At 35.7% G+C, this 19,207-nt stretch overlaps 1 protein-coding gene across 1 annotated transcript in view; it reads left to right on the top strand.

Moving 5' to 3' along the window:
• The window catches only part of HSD17B4 (hydroxysteroid 17-beta dehydrogenase 4), a 91,606-nt gene that overhangs the window by 23,299 nt on the left and 49,100 nt on the right, over window positions 1–19,207 (top strand). The window contains exons 9-14 of the mRNA XM_082836765.1: window positions 5,342–5,433; window positions 8,026–8,050; window positions 9,625–9,753; window positions 12,965–13,068; window positions 14,493–14,729; window positions 17,176–17,227. Of these exons, the coding sequence (XP_082692891.1) occupies window positions 5,342–5,433; window positions 8,026–8,050; window positions 9,625–9,753; window positions 12,965–13,068; window positions 14,493–14,729; window positions 17,176–17,227 (639 nt within the window). The remainder of the gene's footprint in view (window positions 1–5,341; window positions 5,434–8,025; window positions 8,051–9,624; window positions 9,754–12,964; window positions 13,069–14,492; window positions 14,730–17,175; window positions 17,228–19,207) is intronic.

Raw genomic sequence — 19,207 nt, 5'->3', positions numbered from 1 at the left:
TTTGTTTTCTTGTTGTTGAGTTTTAAGAGTTCCATGAATATTTTGGAAACAAGTTCTTTATCAGATATGTGTTTTGCAAATATTTTTTCCCAGTCTTTACCTTGTTTTTTTATTCTCTTTAGTCTCTTTCACTTTTTTTTTCACCCCCCCACCCAGGTTTATTGAGATATAATTTAGTCTCTTTCACTTTTGAAGGATAATTTCACTGGGTACAGAATTCTGGGTTGGTAAGTTTTTTCTTTCAGCACCTGAAATCTTTCACTCCACTCTTCTTTTGCTTACATGGTTTCTGAAGGAGAGTCTGACATAATTCTTCCCTTGTTTCTTTATGCATAAGGTATTTTTCCCTCTGTGTTCCTCCAAGATTTTCTCCTTGTTTTTTCTGCAGTTTGAATATAGTATGCATAACAGTAGGTGTAGATTTTTGGCAATATTCTACTTGATGTCTTCTGAGCTTCCGGGATCTGTGATTAACTTTGGAAAATTCTCAGCCATCACTACTTAAAATATTTCTTCTGTTGTTTTCTTTTTTTCTTCTACTTCTGGTATTACCATTATGTGCCTGTTCTTTTAATTTTAATTAATTAATCGATTAATTTATTTGGTTGGGCCGGATCTTAGTTGCAGCAGGTGGGCTCCTTTAGTTGCAGCTCGCGGGCTCCTTAGTTGTGGCTTGCAGGCTCCTTAGTTGCAGCACGTGGACTCCTTAGTTGTGGCATGCAAACTCTTAGTTGTGGCATGCAGACTCTTAGTTGCGAGATCTAGTTCCCTGCCCAGGGATTGTACCCGGGCCCCCTGTGTTGGGAGCGTGGAGTCTTAACCGCTGTGCCACCAGGGAAGTCCCAATCTATCTTTTGTAATTATACCACAGTTCTTAGATATTCTATTCCCTTTTATTTTTTTGTCTTTTTTTCTCTTTGCATTTCATTTCAGTTTGGGAAGTTTCTATTGACATATATTCAAATCAAGCTTACTGATTTTTCTTTTTTCATTTCAAAATGTTATATATATATATATATATATTTTTTTTTTTTTCCTGCGGTACGCGGGCCTCTCACTGTTGCAGCCTCTCCCGCTGCGGAGCACAGGCTCTGGACACGCAGGCCCAGCGGCCATGGCTCACGGGCCCAGCCACTCCACGGCACGTGGGATCTTCCCGGACCGGGGCATGAACCTGTGTCCCCTGCATCGGCAGGCAGACTCCCCACCACTGCTCCACCAGGGAAGCCCTGTTTTTGTTTTTGAGCATTTCCTTTTGATTTTTTTAGCATTTACTTCTGTCTGCTTACAGTAGTCATCTGTTCTTGTAAGTTGTCCACTTTTCTCCATTAGAGCCCTTAGCATGTTAATCACAGTTACTTTAAATTCCTAGTTTGATAATTCCAAAATGTCTGCTATATTTCAAGCTAGTTCTGAGGCTTGCTTTGTCTCTTCAGCCTGTACTTTTCTTGCCTTTTAGCATGCCTTGAAATTTTTGTTGAAAACAGAACATGATGTATTGGGGTAGTAGAAAGTGTGGTATTCAGAGCTTTATTGTGAGGTTTCATGTTTATCTAGCTAGGAGTTAGGTTGCATTTATTGGTTGCTGTAGCTGTTGGTGTCAGAGGCTACATTTTCCTCTTTGTCATTGTTTTTGTGTCCCCTGTTGTCTTTGGGTTTCCCTAGGTACTCTGTGTTTTCAGCTCTCTCAGTTGTAATCCACTGTTGTTATACTGGAGCCCTGTTGAAGTGGCTGTAAATTATGGCGAGGGGAAGTGTTCTATAATCTTATGATTAAATCCCCATGTTTTTTAGCAGGTCAAAGTCTCTGGACTCTCACCTTCAGTAGAGTTTTTTAGCCTTTTTTCTTTTTCTCCCCTTATTTGAGACAGGAAGGCTAGAGGGGTTCCACTAGTCTAATTGTTCTTCCCTTAAGTCAGATAAGGCTCTGGTAGCTTCCCTTGAGTATAGGCCTTTGTTAAGGAGAACAGAATGCTCTGGGCATATTTCAAAATGATTTTGTTTTATTGATTTATTTATTTTGTTACCCTCTCCCTTTTTCTCTGTAACATTTCAAAGCAAATCTTAGATATTGCATCTCACCTAATGAATACTTGGAAATGTGTCTCTAACAGATATGGACATTGTAACCACAATGCCAATATCACACCAAATAAAATAATTCATTAACATTGTCTAATACCAGATTTATATGAAAACTTCCTCATTATCTAAAAAATATCTTTTTAGAGTTAGTTTATTCCACAGTGATCTAAACGAGGTTCACAGTCGTTTTGTTACTGTATCTCTTAAGTTTTATTTAACATATAATAGCTCATTCTCCTTTTTAAAAAAGTGCCAATTATTTGTGGAAGAAACTGCGAGTTCATTTGTCCTGAAGACTATTCCTCATTCTTGATTTGGATTGCCTTTGCACTTTTGTGGAAAATCAATTGACCATGTATGTATGTGTGGGTCTATTTCTGGATTGTCTGTTCTGTTGTATTGATCTATGGGCCTGTCCTTTTACCAATACCATGATGTTTTAATTACTATAGTTTTACAGTAAGTCTTGAAATCAGGTAATGTGAGTCTTCCAACTTTGTTCTTTGAAAACATGAAACACAAAGTTTTAAATTTAAAAATTTAAATGTATGATTGAGAGCCAATGCTTATTTATTTAGTTATATAATAAATAGAATACTTGACTGGTGAAAAACTGTGTATGGTTTTTGATACTCCTGGTTTTAACATATTTCTAAAAAGAAAATATCTATAATACTTTAAAAGTAGTTTCTGTGAAACAGTACAAAACAATTGATGAGTGAAATTACTTTAGAATTAGCTGCTTCATGGCATACAAGTGCTTTTTCACAGTGCCATTTTACTTTCCACGTTTGAGCTAACGTTCATTTTAGAACTTGGAATTTGTAATACCAAACAAGTATGTACTTGCTAGCTTTTCCTAAGAGCTGTGCCTAACCAGTTTGCTTTAGTGTAGAAGAGCTATTTGTACCTGAGATCTAATTTTTTTTCCTTTTCTTTTGTCAACAGGGCCATTTAAAAAAGTCCCTTATTTTAAAAACTCTTTATACTCTCATATCTTATTGAAGGAATTCTTGTTAAAGAACTGGATTATTTAAGTATAATACTACATATGTATGCACAACAGTGTAGGTTACTGGCAAGAAGTAAAGCATCAAAATGTAATGCATAGGGGCTTCCCTGGCGGCGCAGTGGTTGAAAGTCCGCCTGCCGATGCAGGGGACGCGGGTTTGTGCCCTGGTCCGGGAGGATCCCACATGTCGTGGAGCGGCTGGGCCCGTGAGCCATGGCCACTGAGCCTGTGCATCCAGAGCCTGTGCTCCGCAACGGGAGAGGCCACAGCAGTGAGAGGCCTGTGTACCGCAAAAAAAAAAAAAAAAAAAAAAATGTAATGCATAGTCATGAACTCACTGCGCAACCCAAGAATTGGAACATTACTTGCATCTAACTTTATACCTTCTATTCTATTCCTCTGCTTCATGCCAAGAGACAACCACTATTTAGAATTTTATGCTTATCATTTCTGTGCTAGACTCCTATCTAAGTCACTTTTTACCATGGGCTGTAGACTTTCTTGGGGAAGCAGCAAGTTTTCAAGAAAACATTGAAAACTTTAGCTTTTAGGGCTTCCCTGGTGGCGCAGTGGTTGAGAGTCCGCCCGCTGATGCAGGGGACGCGGGTTCGTGCCCCGGTCCGGGAGGATCCCACATGCCGCGGAGCGGCTGGGTCCGTGAGCCATGGCCGCTGAGCCTGCGCGTCCGGAGCCTGTGCTCCGCAACGGGAGAGGCCACAACAGTGAGAGGCCCGCGTATTGCAAAACAAAGAAACAAACAAACAAACAAAACTTTAGCTTTTAAATTTGCTTTCCTTTGAGAATGTAGCTTCCATTAATTTTGACCTCTAGAGATGTTAAGTCACTGTTTAATGTAGTATCTTTTATGCCCACCAAACCCTAGTGAAAGATGTTTGGAGAATAAGATGTACTTTAGACAAATAATTTAATCTTTCTGGACCCGCTTTCTCTTCTGTAAAAGAAGAGAGTTGTTACAGATCATTTTTAAAAGCCCTTCAGATTCTGAATTTGTGTTATTTTAAATTTTGGTATTTATTACTTTTTTATAGTTTAGAAAAAGCTGAAAATTTATTTTGCCTCAGCGTTTTTCCTCTTTTCCTCTGAAATATTAACTTACAGGCTGTCAAAGGAATTATTTGTTAAAGAACCAGGTGTTAAGAGTAATGTGTGGAGACATTTGCGATTTCTTTTCCCCCTTTGAAATATATTTGAAAAATGGAAAGTCATATATGTGACTTACATGTTTCTTATATGAAATGAAACATAATCTTAGGATGAATACTCATGAACTAACTTCCCAAGCTGTATTAGTTATTTACTGCTGTGTAATAAATTACTTCAAATTTTGTGGATTAAAACAACAAGTATATATTATCTCACAGTTTCTGGGGTCAGGAATACTGTAAAGTGAAAGGTTTTTAGAGCTGCTCTTTAATTTACAGGGACTGTAAATGTCATCTTTGTCACTTTAAAATATAAAACTATATTTTGTCCCTTCACAGTTAAAATTTACATTTTTTTGATTCTTTAAAGATTATAAGATGTATTTACAAATCGTGTCTCATTTGAACCTTGCAGCAACTTAGTAGAATAGGCAGGTAACGCATTTTAATTACCATCTAACAGATACAGACACACGTCCAAGAGAGTTGAGTGCTGTGCTCAATGCCCTAAATTGCCTACATGGCAGGGCCAGCAGTAAAATCTAGGTGTTCATGCTCCTTGTGTAGTACCTTTCTGCTCTGTTAAGTTGCTCACAGAAGGTATATATCAGGAACACTTTGTGACTCATCAGTAATGGTTGCAAGGTCCATTTTACATCATCTTACTGTCATTACAGTTGTCAAGGCTGTTTTGTAGTGTTCTAGCTTCTGGGAGAGCAAAATAGTTTTGGGAATGAATGGTACCTAAGTTCATTATGCTATGTATGCCTTTGCTCACCAGTCTTTGCCAAGGCAGCTTTAACTTGTCTTCTAAACAGTACGTTACCCATCTTGGAAAGGTATATCTGATGCCTTCTATGTTAGAAGCCTGAATGTCTCCATTGGGATGAAAAGATTCTTCTAAAAGCCTTGGATGTTAATACTAATTAATTATGTATATCTAGTTTTTTTCTTGTTTATTTAAAAAGTCTCTGAACCTATAATTTTATAAGTGAGGAATTTTCAGAAAGTAAAATGATTGATTGAATATGTATATATTCTTGTTGATAGTTTTTTTTTTTTTTTTGGCTATTTATTTCAGATCTTCTGGAAGCTCTGAAGCCAGATTACGTGGCACCCCTGGTCCTTTGGCTTTGCCATGAGAGTTGTGAGGAAAATGGTGGCTTGTTTGAGGTATTCTGCACCTTTGCACTTTCTCCCAAAGCAATATTTGTGTAATTAAATATAAAAAAATGATTCAAAAATTAGTATTTTCCAATTGTTCACATTTGTAAAAATCTGCATCAGTTGGTATCACTTGTATATTTTTTAATATTAGGTATATGTTATAATTAAGGAACAAGTATGACTAATGTCCTTTTTTGAGAAAGTAACAGCAACTTTGTAAATTGTTCTTCCCTAGTTCTTCATTTCTGATATTCTTGTCAAATGAAAATGTGACTGACTGGTTTGATGTGTTTAGTCAGATACAGAAAGTCTCATTTGGTTAGAGATGCTGAGTAGTAAGTTAAGTGAAAGGACAGAGGTGATGGTTTAAAGTCAGCCAGGCCAGGTTTTGATTTCTTGCTCTGGTAATTGCTGGCTCGCTGGAATATTGTACAAATTAACCTCCCTGAGTTTTCGTTTTCTTGGGGTTTTGTTGTGAGAACTGGAGATCATATTTTTAAACTCTTAGCGTACAGAGCAGTCACCCCTCAATTTTAACTATTATATCAGTATAGCAGGAATTCAGTCTGGGTATGATAGATCAGAAAATACAACTTATTATTTGTATTAACTTTAAAAATAAACTTTGCTATGTTTCCCTGTTGCAAAGCTTTACATGTTTGCTATAAAAATAAAAACCACACATAATCCTACCATCCAATGAGGTTCAGTTTTCACTCTATAATCAAAGTCCCTTTAGATCTCCTTATGCTGATTTATATATTTTTTAGTCCTCATTTGAGTTTGATCTCTTTTTTCTTTTCTAGCATGAACTGTTATATTTTAGACCACCCCCCTTTATCTGATTCTCTGTGGTAGCATAATAATAAACCTGTTGCATGTGGAATACATGACATCCAGATATTTCTTGGTAGCAAAATTACCTGGCTCAGTTTGAAATGAATGATATATATTAGCCTGATTTATTTGAATAAAAAGCTGTTTAGTAAATGAAAAACAGTCTACACATGTCTATGCAGAGATAGGTGCCTCTGCTTTCTTAATCACAGTCGTTGATTGTGAATTGTGGAAAATTAGAGGTGGAAAGAACTTTACAACTCTAGATTTACAGAAGAGAAATTTAATAATATCAAGCCATGTGGAGCTCAAAATTTGGTCTGCCTGTCTTTTTATCTCATTAAGGAATTTTTAAAAAATTCTTTGTCTTTTACATTTATGTTTGTTATTAATTCTGTGAACAAAAATAATATATGCTTTTGTAGAAAACTTCAAATATATAGGGGAGTATATAGAGGAAAATAAAAATCACCCACATTACCACTATCGAGAGATAACTCCTATTAATATTTTTGTGGATATTCTTTTCCAGTCTTTTATTAGATGTGCATTTTACACGAATAGGCTTTTTTTTTTAGGTATACAGTTTACACACACACCCAAACATACACAGATAACTAGGATAATGCTGTAGATGAAGTTTTGTATGTTGTTCTTTTATTTTACTATATTGTGAACATTTTTAGTAAGGGACATTTGCTGTGTGAGATTGAGTACAAAATACAGTAAGAGAGGTGTGTAATATCCTGACTTAAACCTTGAATGTAAATTGACACTTTGTTTGCCAAGTTTTGATAGATATCTAGAGTGGCAGATAGAGATTTTTTGGATCGACTGGAGCTGTTGTTTCTAGCACCTGTGAGGAGTTTGCAGCTTGTTGCTTCACTCCCCAAGTATGGTAAAAGATGATATTTTTCTTGCCTGTTATCAGTACCACTGCCATTTTAACTACTCTTGACAGCATCAAGGCCGATTGTCCTGTTAATATACGTAAAGGAATGAGTGATTAGAGCCACTGAGAAGTGTGCTGTCGGCTGGTACAGTTTCTTCCGTTATATGCATGTGGAACACTGTAGTTGTGGTGTTTGAAGATATGACAAACAGATTTTCTTACATCAGACATTTTCTTCTGAGAATTTCCTTGAATGGCTTCTAGAAAAAATACCATCTTTCTGTACAGTGATTAATGTATTTGGTCATTTGCCTTATTTCTATATAAAGGTGTTTCATTAAAATGAGTATATGTAGTTCATTAAGTCAAATCCTGGCTTTATTTTTCTTTGCTTTTTATTTTTTTTATTCATTAAGTCTTTCCAGAAGGACATGTATTTCAAGTGATGTGCTGGGCAAATTTGGTATTTATATTGTTTAACCTTCATGGTTACTTCATGAAGAGTGTATTATTATCCTGATTTTACATAAGGGGAATCTTGAGTTTAGGGAAGTCAAATTATTTAACCAGGATCAGACAGCTAGTCTGTAGAAGAACTGGTATCACACCTTGGTTTCTGTGCAAAGTCATGCCTTTCTGCTACATGCATTTCTGCTATATTGTGTTGCTTTATTTTTCTACTCTGATAATATGAATAGTGCAAAGTCATGTGGGCCAACAGACTTTTGCAGAGCTGCATTATTTTCATCCATTGTCATCTAGCATTCTGATACTTGTAAAAAGATAGCTGCCTGTTTTGTTAATTTCATAAAAATTTTATTAGTAATTTCACATTAGATGGTATAACTTCTTCCTCCTCTTTTTGGTAGGTCGGAGCAGGATGGATTGGAAAATGTAAGTGTCTTTTGGTTTTTGGTTTGCCATACATTATTTCCGTATCTTTAAAACTGCATATCCAGGTAGAGCTGGGTAAAGACCTTGTCAAATGCCGAACCATTGGATTTAGTGCACGCATAATCAAACTCAAACATTGTTATAGCAACAGGTCTTCTAAAACATGGAAATTGCCCTGCAGGCCTGTGGTATTTTCAAGGATCTTTTCAATTTTTTTCCTATTAGCAGTGCTTATTCAATATTTGTCCTGTCCTATTCAGAACTGGCTGTTTCTTCAGACAGCACAGTCTCTCTTTATATTGATGTTTGTATTCCCATGTCTCCGACACCCCACATGCCTGTTTAGCAGAGTAGTGAGTGGGAGGGAGGGCGTTTTTTCAAGATGGGAAGAGCTCTGTCCTAGGCAAGTTCTCCAGTTCTCTCAGTGATTCTTTTCTTCCTTGGAGCATGAGACATCAGAAGGAGACAGTGGGGAATCACACTGGACAGCTTTCTAGAAGAGAAATTGCAGCTGATCTATAGAAATTATTCTCCTTCAGCCCAATAGTAAATTCATCTGGCTTAAATCCTCTCTTCCCCCAGTCCTTAAACCTTGTGAGCTCCAAATTGGATAATTACTGTATGGTGTTTAAAAAAAATTGTGAACATTCCAATATCCCAATTCAAGTTTTCAGTTGGATGCTGGTATCAAAATTAATTGAATTATTTAAAAGGCTTCCATTACTGGATGACATTGTTACAACATATTGTAGTGTATTATTAATGACTGTTCTCTAAGTTATGAAGTAACTTATTTAAACATTTTTAAGTGTCTTATGACATCTTTTAAGAAAGGAAGATCAATTGTTGCAATAAAAGCTGTATATGGGACTTTATCAATAGGAAATCTCTAGAAGCTTCTGTCATTTCCCAGGACAAACCTTCAATTTAGTAATCATCAAAGTCTGACCGTTCTGTTTAAATAAGGTTCTATTTATTCCTCAGGCTTTTAAAATGTTAAAAATTATCTTTATGGAACTTATGCAGCAATGATGATTTTTGTGAATCTGGGTGGGCAATCTAGTTGACTTCCCATGGAAAAGGAGGAAGAGCAAAGGGAGGAAAAGGGAGAATTATGTGGGGTTGTGTGATATATTAATTTGATTATCTGGAGTCTTTGACCTGTTATCACCACTAGTTTTCAGTTTGCTATTCAACAGAGCTCTATTCTGTTCTGTTACCTTGAAGTGTATTATCTAAGTGTTCTGTGGTGATGAAGACAGTCTTTTGGTGTGATTATATATAATTTAACTTTCTGATTCAGCATTTCATCCTACCTTTAGTAGTATCTGGCATAGTCAGAGGAGGGAGAGGTTTTCCCTTCAGCTTCAAATATTAGAAAAAGAAATTTGACATCCTAATGGGTTTGTTATTTTTTTTAAATTTGTAGTAAAAATCTTTAGAAGTTAGAATCTTTTTTCCAAATTCCATTTTTCTTGATGTTAAAAAAAAAAATTCAGGGGACTCATGAATTCTACTTTTTGTCTCCCTCTTAAACTATGTGTTCAGTATCTTGGTTTTATTTCTATAACCAGTACGATGGGAGCGGACCCTTGGAGCCATTGTAAGACAGAGGACTCAGCCAATGACTCCTGAGGCGGTGAAGGCTAACTGGACGAAGATCTGTGACTTTGATAATGCCACCAAGCCTCAGAGAATTCAAGGTAAAGAGTCCCAAGTCAGTTTAGTCCTGGTTGGGTAATCAGAGGCAACAAAGCATTCTCTTCTCTTATGGAATTGTCTTCTTAATTGTGATAACTTAGATGCTCAGATCATCAAGAGCACATTTTCTGCTCCAGTAGGTATTAGAAATCTCCAATTTAAAGTATGTATGTTACTCCCACTGTCAGTTTTTCAGTTTTCTTATGATCCTGAGTTTTTGGTATATGTGTGATTGAGGGGACGAAAGGAGGTGTTTACCCATTTGTGCTCAATGCATCTGTTCCCCGTCTGGTGGTTGGTTTCAAAGTCTTGCCTTATCTAATCACATGCTCCTTATCTGACCTGATTTTTCTTTATTTCCCCAAAAGTTTATTTAAGTCTTACATTATTTAGGCTTAGGTCTTTTCTCTCTAGTGAATAGATTTTGCTTTGTTTTAGCACTTTGTCTTTGCTGCTGTTTCTCTGCCTTTCTAAGATGCCTCTTATTCCTTTTATCACCTCTGCTAATCTCGGTGCTTCTTTAGAAAAACTCAAGCCCCAGATGTTCAACAAAACCTCCCCAGATATTCTGGGCTTCATATTCTGGGCTTCAGCTCTTTCTTAGCTGAACTCTTACCACTTGAGCGTCTAATCATGACTGCTTTCCACTGCTTTTGTTTCATAAGTGTGTGGTTTCTTAACTGCATAATAAGTTCCTTTGGAGGCAGAGAATGTATCTTGTATGTCCTTTTGTATTTGGTGCTAGCATAGTGCTGAACTCATAGAAAGGATTTAGTCAATGCTTGTTACCTTGAATTATTGAATCATCTATGATATGCCACAGGAAGAGACGGCCAATAAAAGTCACATTATTTTTTCTAGTATAACTCACATATGTATATAGTATATGAAATTTAAAGGACCTTTCTGGGAAGGATCATGAATCAGGATTATTTTACAGAAAAATCTTTTTTTTTCCCTTCCTAGTATTATATTTAATGTTTGATAGAAGAATATATCTGAAAAATGACGTTCTTTTTTTTTTTTAATCCCAATGTTACTTTCCTATCTGCTGGTACACTCACTGAAATTTTCATTATACTTTTCTCAGTCAGAGGATAACATGATTGTTATGTCATTAGCGGTAGCATTTTCTGTATTCTTTTTTTTTGATATGAGGTAAATTTAGTCTACGAATAGCAGTCACCTATCAATGAAAATTAGGAAAAGGAAAAAGGAAGAAGTATCTTAAAAACTCTTCTCTGAGGTCAGAATTCCATTTTATTGCCTTAAAAGTATTAGACTAATATAAAGAAAAAGCTAATGATGAATTATATAGTTACAAATGAAAAGATAACCCTAGTATTTGAAGTACAGTTAGAAAAAAAATCTTACACTTTCTGTAGAATCACGACTTTCCGAGCACCCATTTCATCATTTTCATTTTACAGATGATGGAACTAAATCCCAGAAAAGCTGAGTAAGTGGCCCAAGCTTTCTCAGTGTTTGAGCCAAGAGTTAACTCAGGTGGTCTGTCTTTGAGTGCAGTACTGCCAGCCTGTACCAAGGTTACTTTCAGTTAAATAGCCTCCCATCTAGGCAGCAGCCTAAATGGGGTGGTAAGAGGAGGATTGGTAGGCAAGAAACCTACCTAGTGTCACCAGGAATGGAAGAGAGCCCTGGTCATCTCACATTCTGTAGTTTAGTTATAGTTTTTGTCTGAGTTTAGAAGGAGGCCCATATATCTAAGGTTTGTTAGAAAGGTCCCAGAGCTTTTGGAACCTTATGGCATATGTGGATACTCTGTGAATCTTCTTTATTAACCTTTTAGACCCCAGAATAGCAGCTTCTGAATTCTGTCCGTAGTCACTGGTCATAACGGTGGTTTTCTCTGGAAGAATTTTTAGTAATGTTTTCTGAGCAGTTACCTGTACAGAGACCTGGGGGGTAATCTTGACATTGTTGCATCCTGGAGGAGGGGTGATGGTGGGGAGAGAAGGAAGATTAGTTGTCCCTCCACCAGATGGAAATTGCACATCTGTGGACAAGGATCCGACTTTACAGAGTTGTAAAATCACTCAAAGACTTTGCAAGCTTAGAGCCTCTTTGGAATCATAACGTGGGGAGAGTATGTTGGAAACACCCAGTTATCTTTGGTCTATTCAGAGTCTTTCACGATTTTTTCCTGCAATAGCCTGACATCACGCAGTCAGTTCATGAATGCCAGCGAAGGTTCTGCAGCAGGCTTGCTGGATGATATAGGAATGATTGTCTAAAGCATTGTAGCTTTTCTTAGTCACGTCTGTAACAAAAGCTTTTTTTTTTTTTTTTGGAAATAACTTACATTTATTTGGATTTCACCAGGGGAATATTAGCTCTTTAGGATATTTGAAAGATGATGCTTTTATGATCTTTATGTAATAGGTTTACCAAAGCACTCTGTCTTATTTAAATTCCAGTGATCCTAAAGAGAAAATTCAATTCGTTCATCCTTATTTATCCTGAAGTTGATTGACTTGAATCATTCATGATTTAAATTTTTTTTCAGTACAAATGAAATATAGTTCAACTATATAGGAAAAATCTGGAAGTTTGTCCTGTAGGTCACTATTTAAATAGCACTGTAAAATAACTGGCTAGATATTTCACATATGCAAATTGCTCTTCCCACTCCATAGTGGGACTGATTTTTTTTAAATTAATTTTTATTGGAGTATAGTTGATTTACAATGTTGTGTTAGTTCCTGCTGTATAGCAAAGTGAATCAGTTATACGTATACATATATCCACTGATTTTTAGATTCTTTTCCCATATAGGTCATTATAGAGTATTGAGTAGAGTTCCCTGTGCTATACAGTAGGTTCTTATTAGTTATCTATTTTATATATAGTAGTATGTATATGTCAATCCCAGTCTCCCAATTTATCCCTCCCTGTCTCCCTCCCCACTTGGTAACCATAAGTTTGTTTTCTACATCTATAACTCTCTTTCTGTTATGTAAATAAGTTCATTTGTACCATTTTTTTAGATTCCACATATAAGTGATATCATAGATATTTGTCTTTCTCCTTCTGACTTAACTTCACTCAGTATGACAATCTCTAGGTCCATCCATGTCACTGCAAATGGCATTATTTCATTCTTTTTTATGGCTGAGTAATATTCACCACATCTTTATCCATTCATCTGTTGATGGAAAAAGCATTATTATTGTTATTTATTCCTTTTTTTAGAATCAATTGGCAGTGTAATTGAAGCTCTAAATAAAATAGATTCAGATGGAGGAGTTTCGGCAAATCATACCAGTAGTGTGACATCAACAGCTACATCAGGATTTGTAAGTGGAAGAGAAAGCCTAACGCTTTGCCTTCTCTGGAGACTTTTTTCTTTTCTTTCCTTTTCTTTTATGCAAAAAATACTTTTCCAAGCTATTAATTTATTGTTAAATAGGAAAGGTGAGTGACCATAAAACTTTATAGAACATGTACTGAATGTTTATAAAATTTGAATGAACATAAGGCTAAAATATTAAATGTAACTTTTACTTTCTCTTCTTCAGTGTAATAAACAAGTGTCTTTTTTGTTTTTTGGAGCATTTTTGAAAATCGTCCTTCAGTCACTTTCTAACTCTTTAGAAAAGGATATTTAACTTAGTGCCTCTTTTGAGTCATTTCTTTTAAGGAAAAGCATTGATAGATTGTATTTTGGAAATATTTCAACATGGCTGCAAAGTAAAAAGTCTCCCATTGTGTCAGAAATTCTAGTAGAGCTGTGGTTATAGCTCTTGTGAAGTTTGCTGATTACCTATCTCCAGTACTTCTTTTTTAAAAAAAAAAATTATAGTGCATAAATAATAAGAAATAAGTCATTTGACACATTCAGTTATGGTGTTTTGTGACTCAGGGGAGACGTAGTGATGAAATAAACAATCTAATTGTAACCCTGAGAATATGATCAGTTTATAAATGTGATTTTACTTTAGAGTAGGGGTTGGCAAACGTTTTTGGTAAAGGGCCAGATGGTAAATATTTTAGGCTTTATGGACCACGTACTGTTTCTGACACATAATCTTCTTTTTCTTTTTTTAGACCACTCTTAAAAAAATGTAAAAACCATTTTTAATTCTCAGCTGTTGTTTGCTGACTCTTGCTTTAGAATGAAAGTGATCAAAAATTGGACATGATTCTTTTATAACCTAACATATGCTTCACAAATTAGCTAGGCATGTCATCACTAAATAGAAAAATACAATATCCAGTTAGATAAAGGACAGTCCTAGGTAGGAGCTTACGGTAAAATCTAATTATAACCAAAACCATTATGAGGGAGTCTGATTTACAAGCATTAAGCAGTGTTTTGCTCATCTGTTTATACTTTTATAAAATAGATCTTATAGAGCCATTCATTATCCCTGTTTATAATAATTTTTTTATTTTTTGTAATTTTGAGTAGCTAACAGTCACTGTATTAATAGGCTTTTCCATCATCAGAGACAGGAAAGTTGAAAATGAGATATACTATCTGTTAACAAGAAGTGGGCGAGAAAAAAGTACTTATTTGTAAATGAAGTCTTTTTCCATACAATTGATTTTATTAAAAAAATATAGTGAAACAGTTATGATGATACCCTATCAGATTCACTAAAATGACATTCTATTCACAAAGCTAAGTATGTAGCAGTTAATAGTTTTGAAAAGTCAGAAATTTAAAGATTTGACAAGAATATCAGTGAAACAATAATTTTCTACAATTGTTCCATAGGCTGGAGCTATTGGCCATAAATTTCCTCCATTTTCTTCTTCTTATACGGAACTGGACACTATTATGTACGCCCTTGGAGTGGGAGCATCAATCAAGGAGCCGAAAGATTTGAGGTTTATTTATGAAGGGAGTTCTGATTTCTCCTGTTTGCCTACCTTTGGAGTTATTCTAGCTCAGAAATCTATAATGGGTGGAGGATTAGCAGAGATTCCTGGGCTTTCAGTCAACTTGGCAAAGGTATGCATAATAAGAAACCTTTATTTTGCTCTTCTTCTCTTCCTTTAAATATGATTGGTAAATGTCACATACTGTGTGTGTGTGTGTGGGGGGGGGTTGTCTTAATACAATAGTTTATAGTGGTTGATTCAAGAATAAAGATTTAGCATGTCTTTTAATTTTTCTTAAAAAGAAAAAAAGGGTAGAGAGTTCGTTGAAAAGGCCAGCAAAAAGAAGGCAACAGTAATTATGTACAGTCCGTAACCCTGGCATAATGTTATTAATTCTCTCTCTGCCATTACATGCTATTTGACCAAGGGTTAATAACTTCTCTAAGCTTCAGTTTCCTTATCTATAAAATGGGTATGATAATCCTTACCTGACGATAGTGATGAAGGAGCAAGAGCAAAGAATATTTGAAGCAGAGAAAACAGGTGTAAAGGGCCCCGAGGCAGGTGCATACTTACTTTGCTTTTGGTTGATACAGCTATAGAATGAGCAAGGGGGCAGCGGTAGGAGAAAAGGGCCTTGTAATCATCATAAGAATTTCAACTCATACTCTGATTAACATGGGAGGCCATTTGTAGTGCTTTGAACTGAGGAGTGGTATGATCTGGCTGCGTTCACTCACAGGCTCAGTTTTGCTCCTCTGTGGAGAATAGGTTTATGGGAGCCAAGCATGGAAGCAGGAAAACCAGTTTGGAGTTTATTATGGTAATTCCAGCACTAGTCTGGATATGCATGGAAAGAAAGAGGAGTCAAGGATGAAGGTTTTTGGTCAGGTTAACTGGGATGATATATATGCATATATACCCGTATATTCATAATTATGTGCAATGTATTTAATATGTATAGTAGTTACATATGACATATTACTATGTATAATAAAATAGATATATACAATCACTTTAAGGTGGGGATGATCAGGAGTTGGTTTTGGACAGATCTGAGATGCCTATTATACATTCAAGTGGAGATATAAAGTGGGCAGTTAAATGTGTGAGTTTAGAGTTTGCAGGGGAGGCCCTACTGGGATTTGTAGCATTTAAGTGAGATTTAAAGACATGAGACTGGGTGAAATCACCAATGTGTGAATGTAAGTAGAGAAAAAAGCCTGAGTTTGGTGAGAGTTTGAAGAGATGAGAAGGAGTTAGCAAGAGAGACTGGGAAGGAGTGGCCAGTGAGGTATGAGGCGTATCAGGAGAATGTGGTATTTGAGAAGCAAAGTGAATAAATTGTTCCAAGAAGAAGGAGCAAACAATTGTGAGAAGCCTTTGGGGTTATTTTATTTCTTGAAGTAAGGGTCAGGCCATGAGTCCAGTTGATAACTGTTGAATCATAGACTTTTGAACTGATTTCTGTGATTTTGACTGATTGGAGAACCCATTTACTGGAGGATCGATTAGCTCATTGCTGCTCTGAATCTATGAGAATCTACGGTTATTTTATTAAAGTATTCGATGACGTAGGGAAGGACGCAAGAAATAGATGCCAGGCAGTTTGTAGTTTTAGTCACTCTCCCATGGTATTTGTTGCATACAGTTCTTCTGTTTGGGTAATGTCAGTACAAACCATTAAAGTAAATGTTTCAGAATTCTTCCTCAGAGTTGGAAGGAGTTGGAAATCATGAATAGTGTTCAAAATCTGTCCCTGGGAATGATAGCCGTCTTGGGATTTGAATCCCAGTCTTCCTAACCTTGAGCTTCCAGGTCGTATGATAGTGAGACAGTCCTTCATTTGTCCTCCCATCACTACCCTCACCCCTTTTCTTTTTCCCTTCTGGGTTCTGAGGAAGACTGGGAATTAAACTGTCCCATAGCAGTTGAGTGTGGTCATTCGGATATATGGGTCAGGTTTTGTTTTTACTGTCCTATAGTATTCCTACATATATTTTTATATTCTTGCTTTGATACATTGAGGTTAAGTGGCTATGAAGTTGCACAGAGTCTTTAGTATTTACTCTTACACTAAGAAAATGTTGACATTGCTTTTACTTGAATGTGGTTGTAAGATTTATATTAATGTTTTGGTTGTGTCATTTGTATGTGGCAGGTGTGACCTGAAATTACTTTTCTAGTACTGACCTATTTGTTCATTTTTATTCAGTAGATATTTACTGGATACCTGCTATGTTCCAGGCACAGTGATGAACACTGGAAATACGCCTAGTTTAGTGTCTCCATTGGCAAATAATCCACAGTTATCAGTCAACAAAAATTTAGGAATGTCAAGAAAGAATACAAATGTATCTCTTCTATTCTAGAGAGCTGACAGTCTTTAGATTGGGGTACTGATTATTTCTGAATCATATAATTAAGAAGTGGGAGCCAAATTGAGACAGATAATTTGGGGGAAGTAGTCACGTGAACGTGTGGACAGTGAAATGCCACTTGTGATTAGCGGTATCCACAGAAGAAGCTGTGGAAGAAGAAAGTCTACTAATAAAATTTTGCTTACCCTAATGCAGGTTCTTCATGGGGAGCAGTACCTGGAGTTATATAAACCACTTCCCAGAGCAGGTGAGTTCTTGATCGTTTTATTTTCTGACTAACCTTCCAAACTGTGTCAATGTGTTAAACTGGCATAGACCAACCTAAATAAACTGTAAGTTATTTATGTGCATGTCAGGCGTTAGAGTAGATTGATGTTAACTAGTACCTATTTTGGTTCCCTTAAACTTTGTCCTATTTGAATAGTCTTATTTAAGAAATTACTTCAAAATACTAAACATCTGGTCAGCAATTGAAAGGAGCATTTTCTGTGTGTGTCCTAAACTTAGTGATTGTGTATAATCAGTTATGAGTCCCATGAATATGATTCTTCATTCTTTTCTCAGGTATTTGTGTTGGTACTGATTTTCATAAAGCAAACAATGTTAAAAGATACAATGTCTTGTAATTAACTTTTTTCTATTTTCTTTTAGAGTAAGTAAAACCAAGGCTGTCTTAATAATCAATTTATTTTTCTCAATAATATCTTACTTGTTCAGTAAATCTTCTCATTATTTTTTCACTTTACTTCGATATATTTATGTTGCTACTCTGATGTCAGAATATTAATTATATACTGACCATGTAAGGCGGTAAAATAAAAAAAAGTCTTTTTCACTTCACATTATATAATGGTAGAGGTCAGAAAATAGCTAGAATTGTACTTTAATTTTTTTTGAGATTTTAATTAAAAAAAATTCGTATTGCTTAACGCTGAATAGTTCTGTTTCAGTGTTAGTGTTACTTGTTTCTGGTTGTTTTTGTAGTTCTTCCCTGTTTTTTTCTTCTTCTTTTAGTTTTTTCCTTTGTGGTTTCACGCTTTTCTTTTGCTTACGTTCCTTTCTCTTTTGTTTTTGGGTATCTGTTGTAGATTTTTGATTTGTGGTTACCATGGGGCTCATAGATGTTGATCTATGACTCTATTTATTTGTTTTAAACCAGGTAGTCCCTGAAGTTCAAACACATTTTAAAAGCTCTACATTTTTTTACTCGCTTCCCCCATCTGTGTTTTTGATGTCATATTTACATCTTCGTGTTTATCCCTTTACTGATTATTGTAGTTATACTTGATTTTACAATTTTTTGTTTTTTAATCTTTGTACTAGCTTATTTAAGTGGTTGAGCCTCAGCCTTCCCTATATATTTGCCTTTACTAATGGGATTTTTCCTTCTATAGATACTTAATTCTTGTTATAGCTTTTTCTTTTCCAGTTAGAGAAGACCCTTTAACATTTGTTTTAGGGTTGGTTTAGTATTGATGCTTATCCAAGAAGTTCTTTATCTCCCCTTCAGTTCTGAAGGATACTCTTGCTGGATAGAGTATCCTAAGTTGTAGGGTTTTCCCTTTCAGCACTTTAAATATACCATGCCACTCCCTTCTGGCCTGCTAAGTTTCTGCAGAACAATCAGCTGATAGCCTTATGGGCATTCCCTTGTATATGCTCTTTGTTTTTCTTTTGCTGCTTCTAGAATTCTCTCTTTAAGTTTTGCCATTTTTATTATGCTATGTCTTGGTGCCCGTCTGTTTGGATTCATCTTGTTTGGGACCCTCTGTGTTTCCTGTACCTGGATATCTGTTTTCTTCTTCAGACTTGGGAAATTTTCAGCCATAATTTCATTAAATATATTTTTACCCCCTTTTCCCTTTCTTCTCCTTCTGGGACCCCTATAATGGAATGTTGGTATGCGTGATGTTACCCCAAAGATCCCTTAAAATGTTCTCATTTTTTTTCTTTTTGCTGCTCTGATTGGGTGATTTCCATTTTCTATATTCCAGATCACTTATGTGTTCTGTATCACCTAGTGTGCTGTTAATTCCTTTTAGTGTGTTTCTCTTTTCAGTTGTTGTATTCTTCAGTTCTGATTGGTTCTTTTTAGAATTTTCTAGTTCCTTGTTAAAACTCTCACTGTATTCAGCTATTCTTTTCCCTAATTCAGTTAGCATTCTTATTACTAATGCTTTGAATTCTTTATCTGGTAAATTGTTTATTTTTATTTCATTAGTTGTTT

This window comes from Leucopleurus acutus, assembly GCF_964270905.1.
Source record: "Leucopleurus acutus genome assembly, chromosome: 3".
In the NCBI taxonomy this organism is placed as follows: Eukaryota; Metazoa; Chordata; class Mammalia; order Artiodactyla; family Delphinidae; genus Leucopleurus; species Leucopleurus acutus.
Note: the sequence above shows the minus strand (reverse complement) of the source record. Positions and strands in the feature narration are given on the sequence as shown.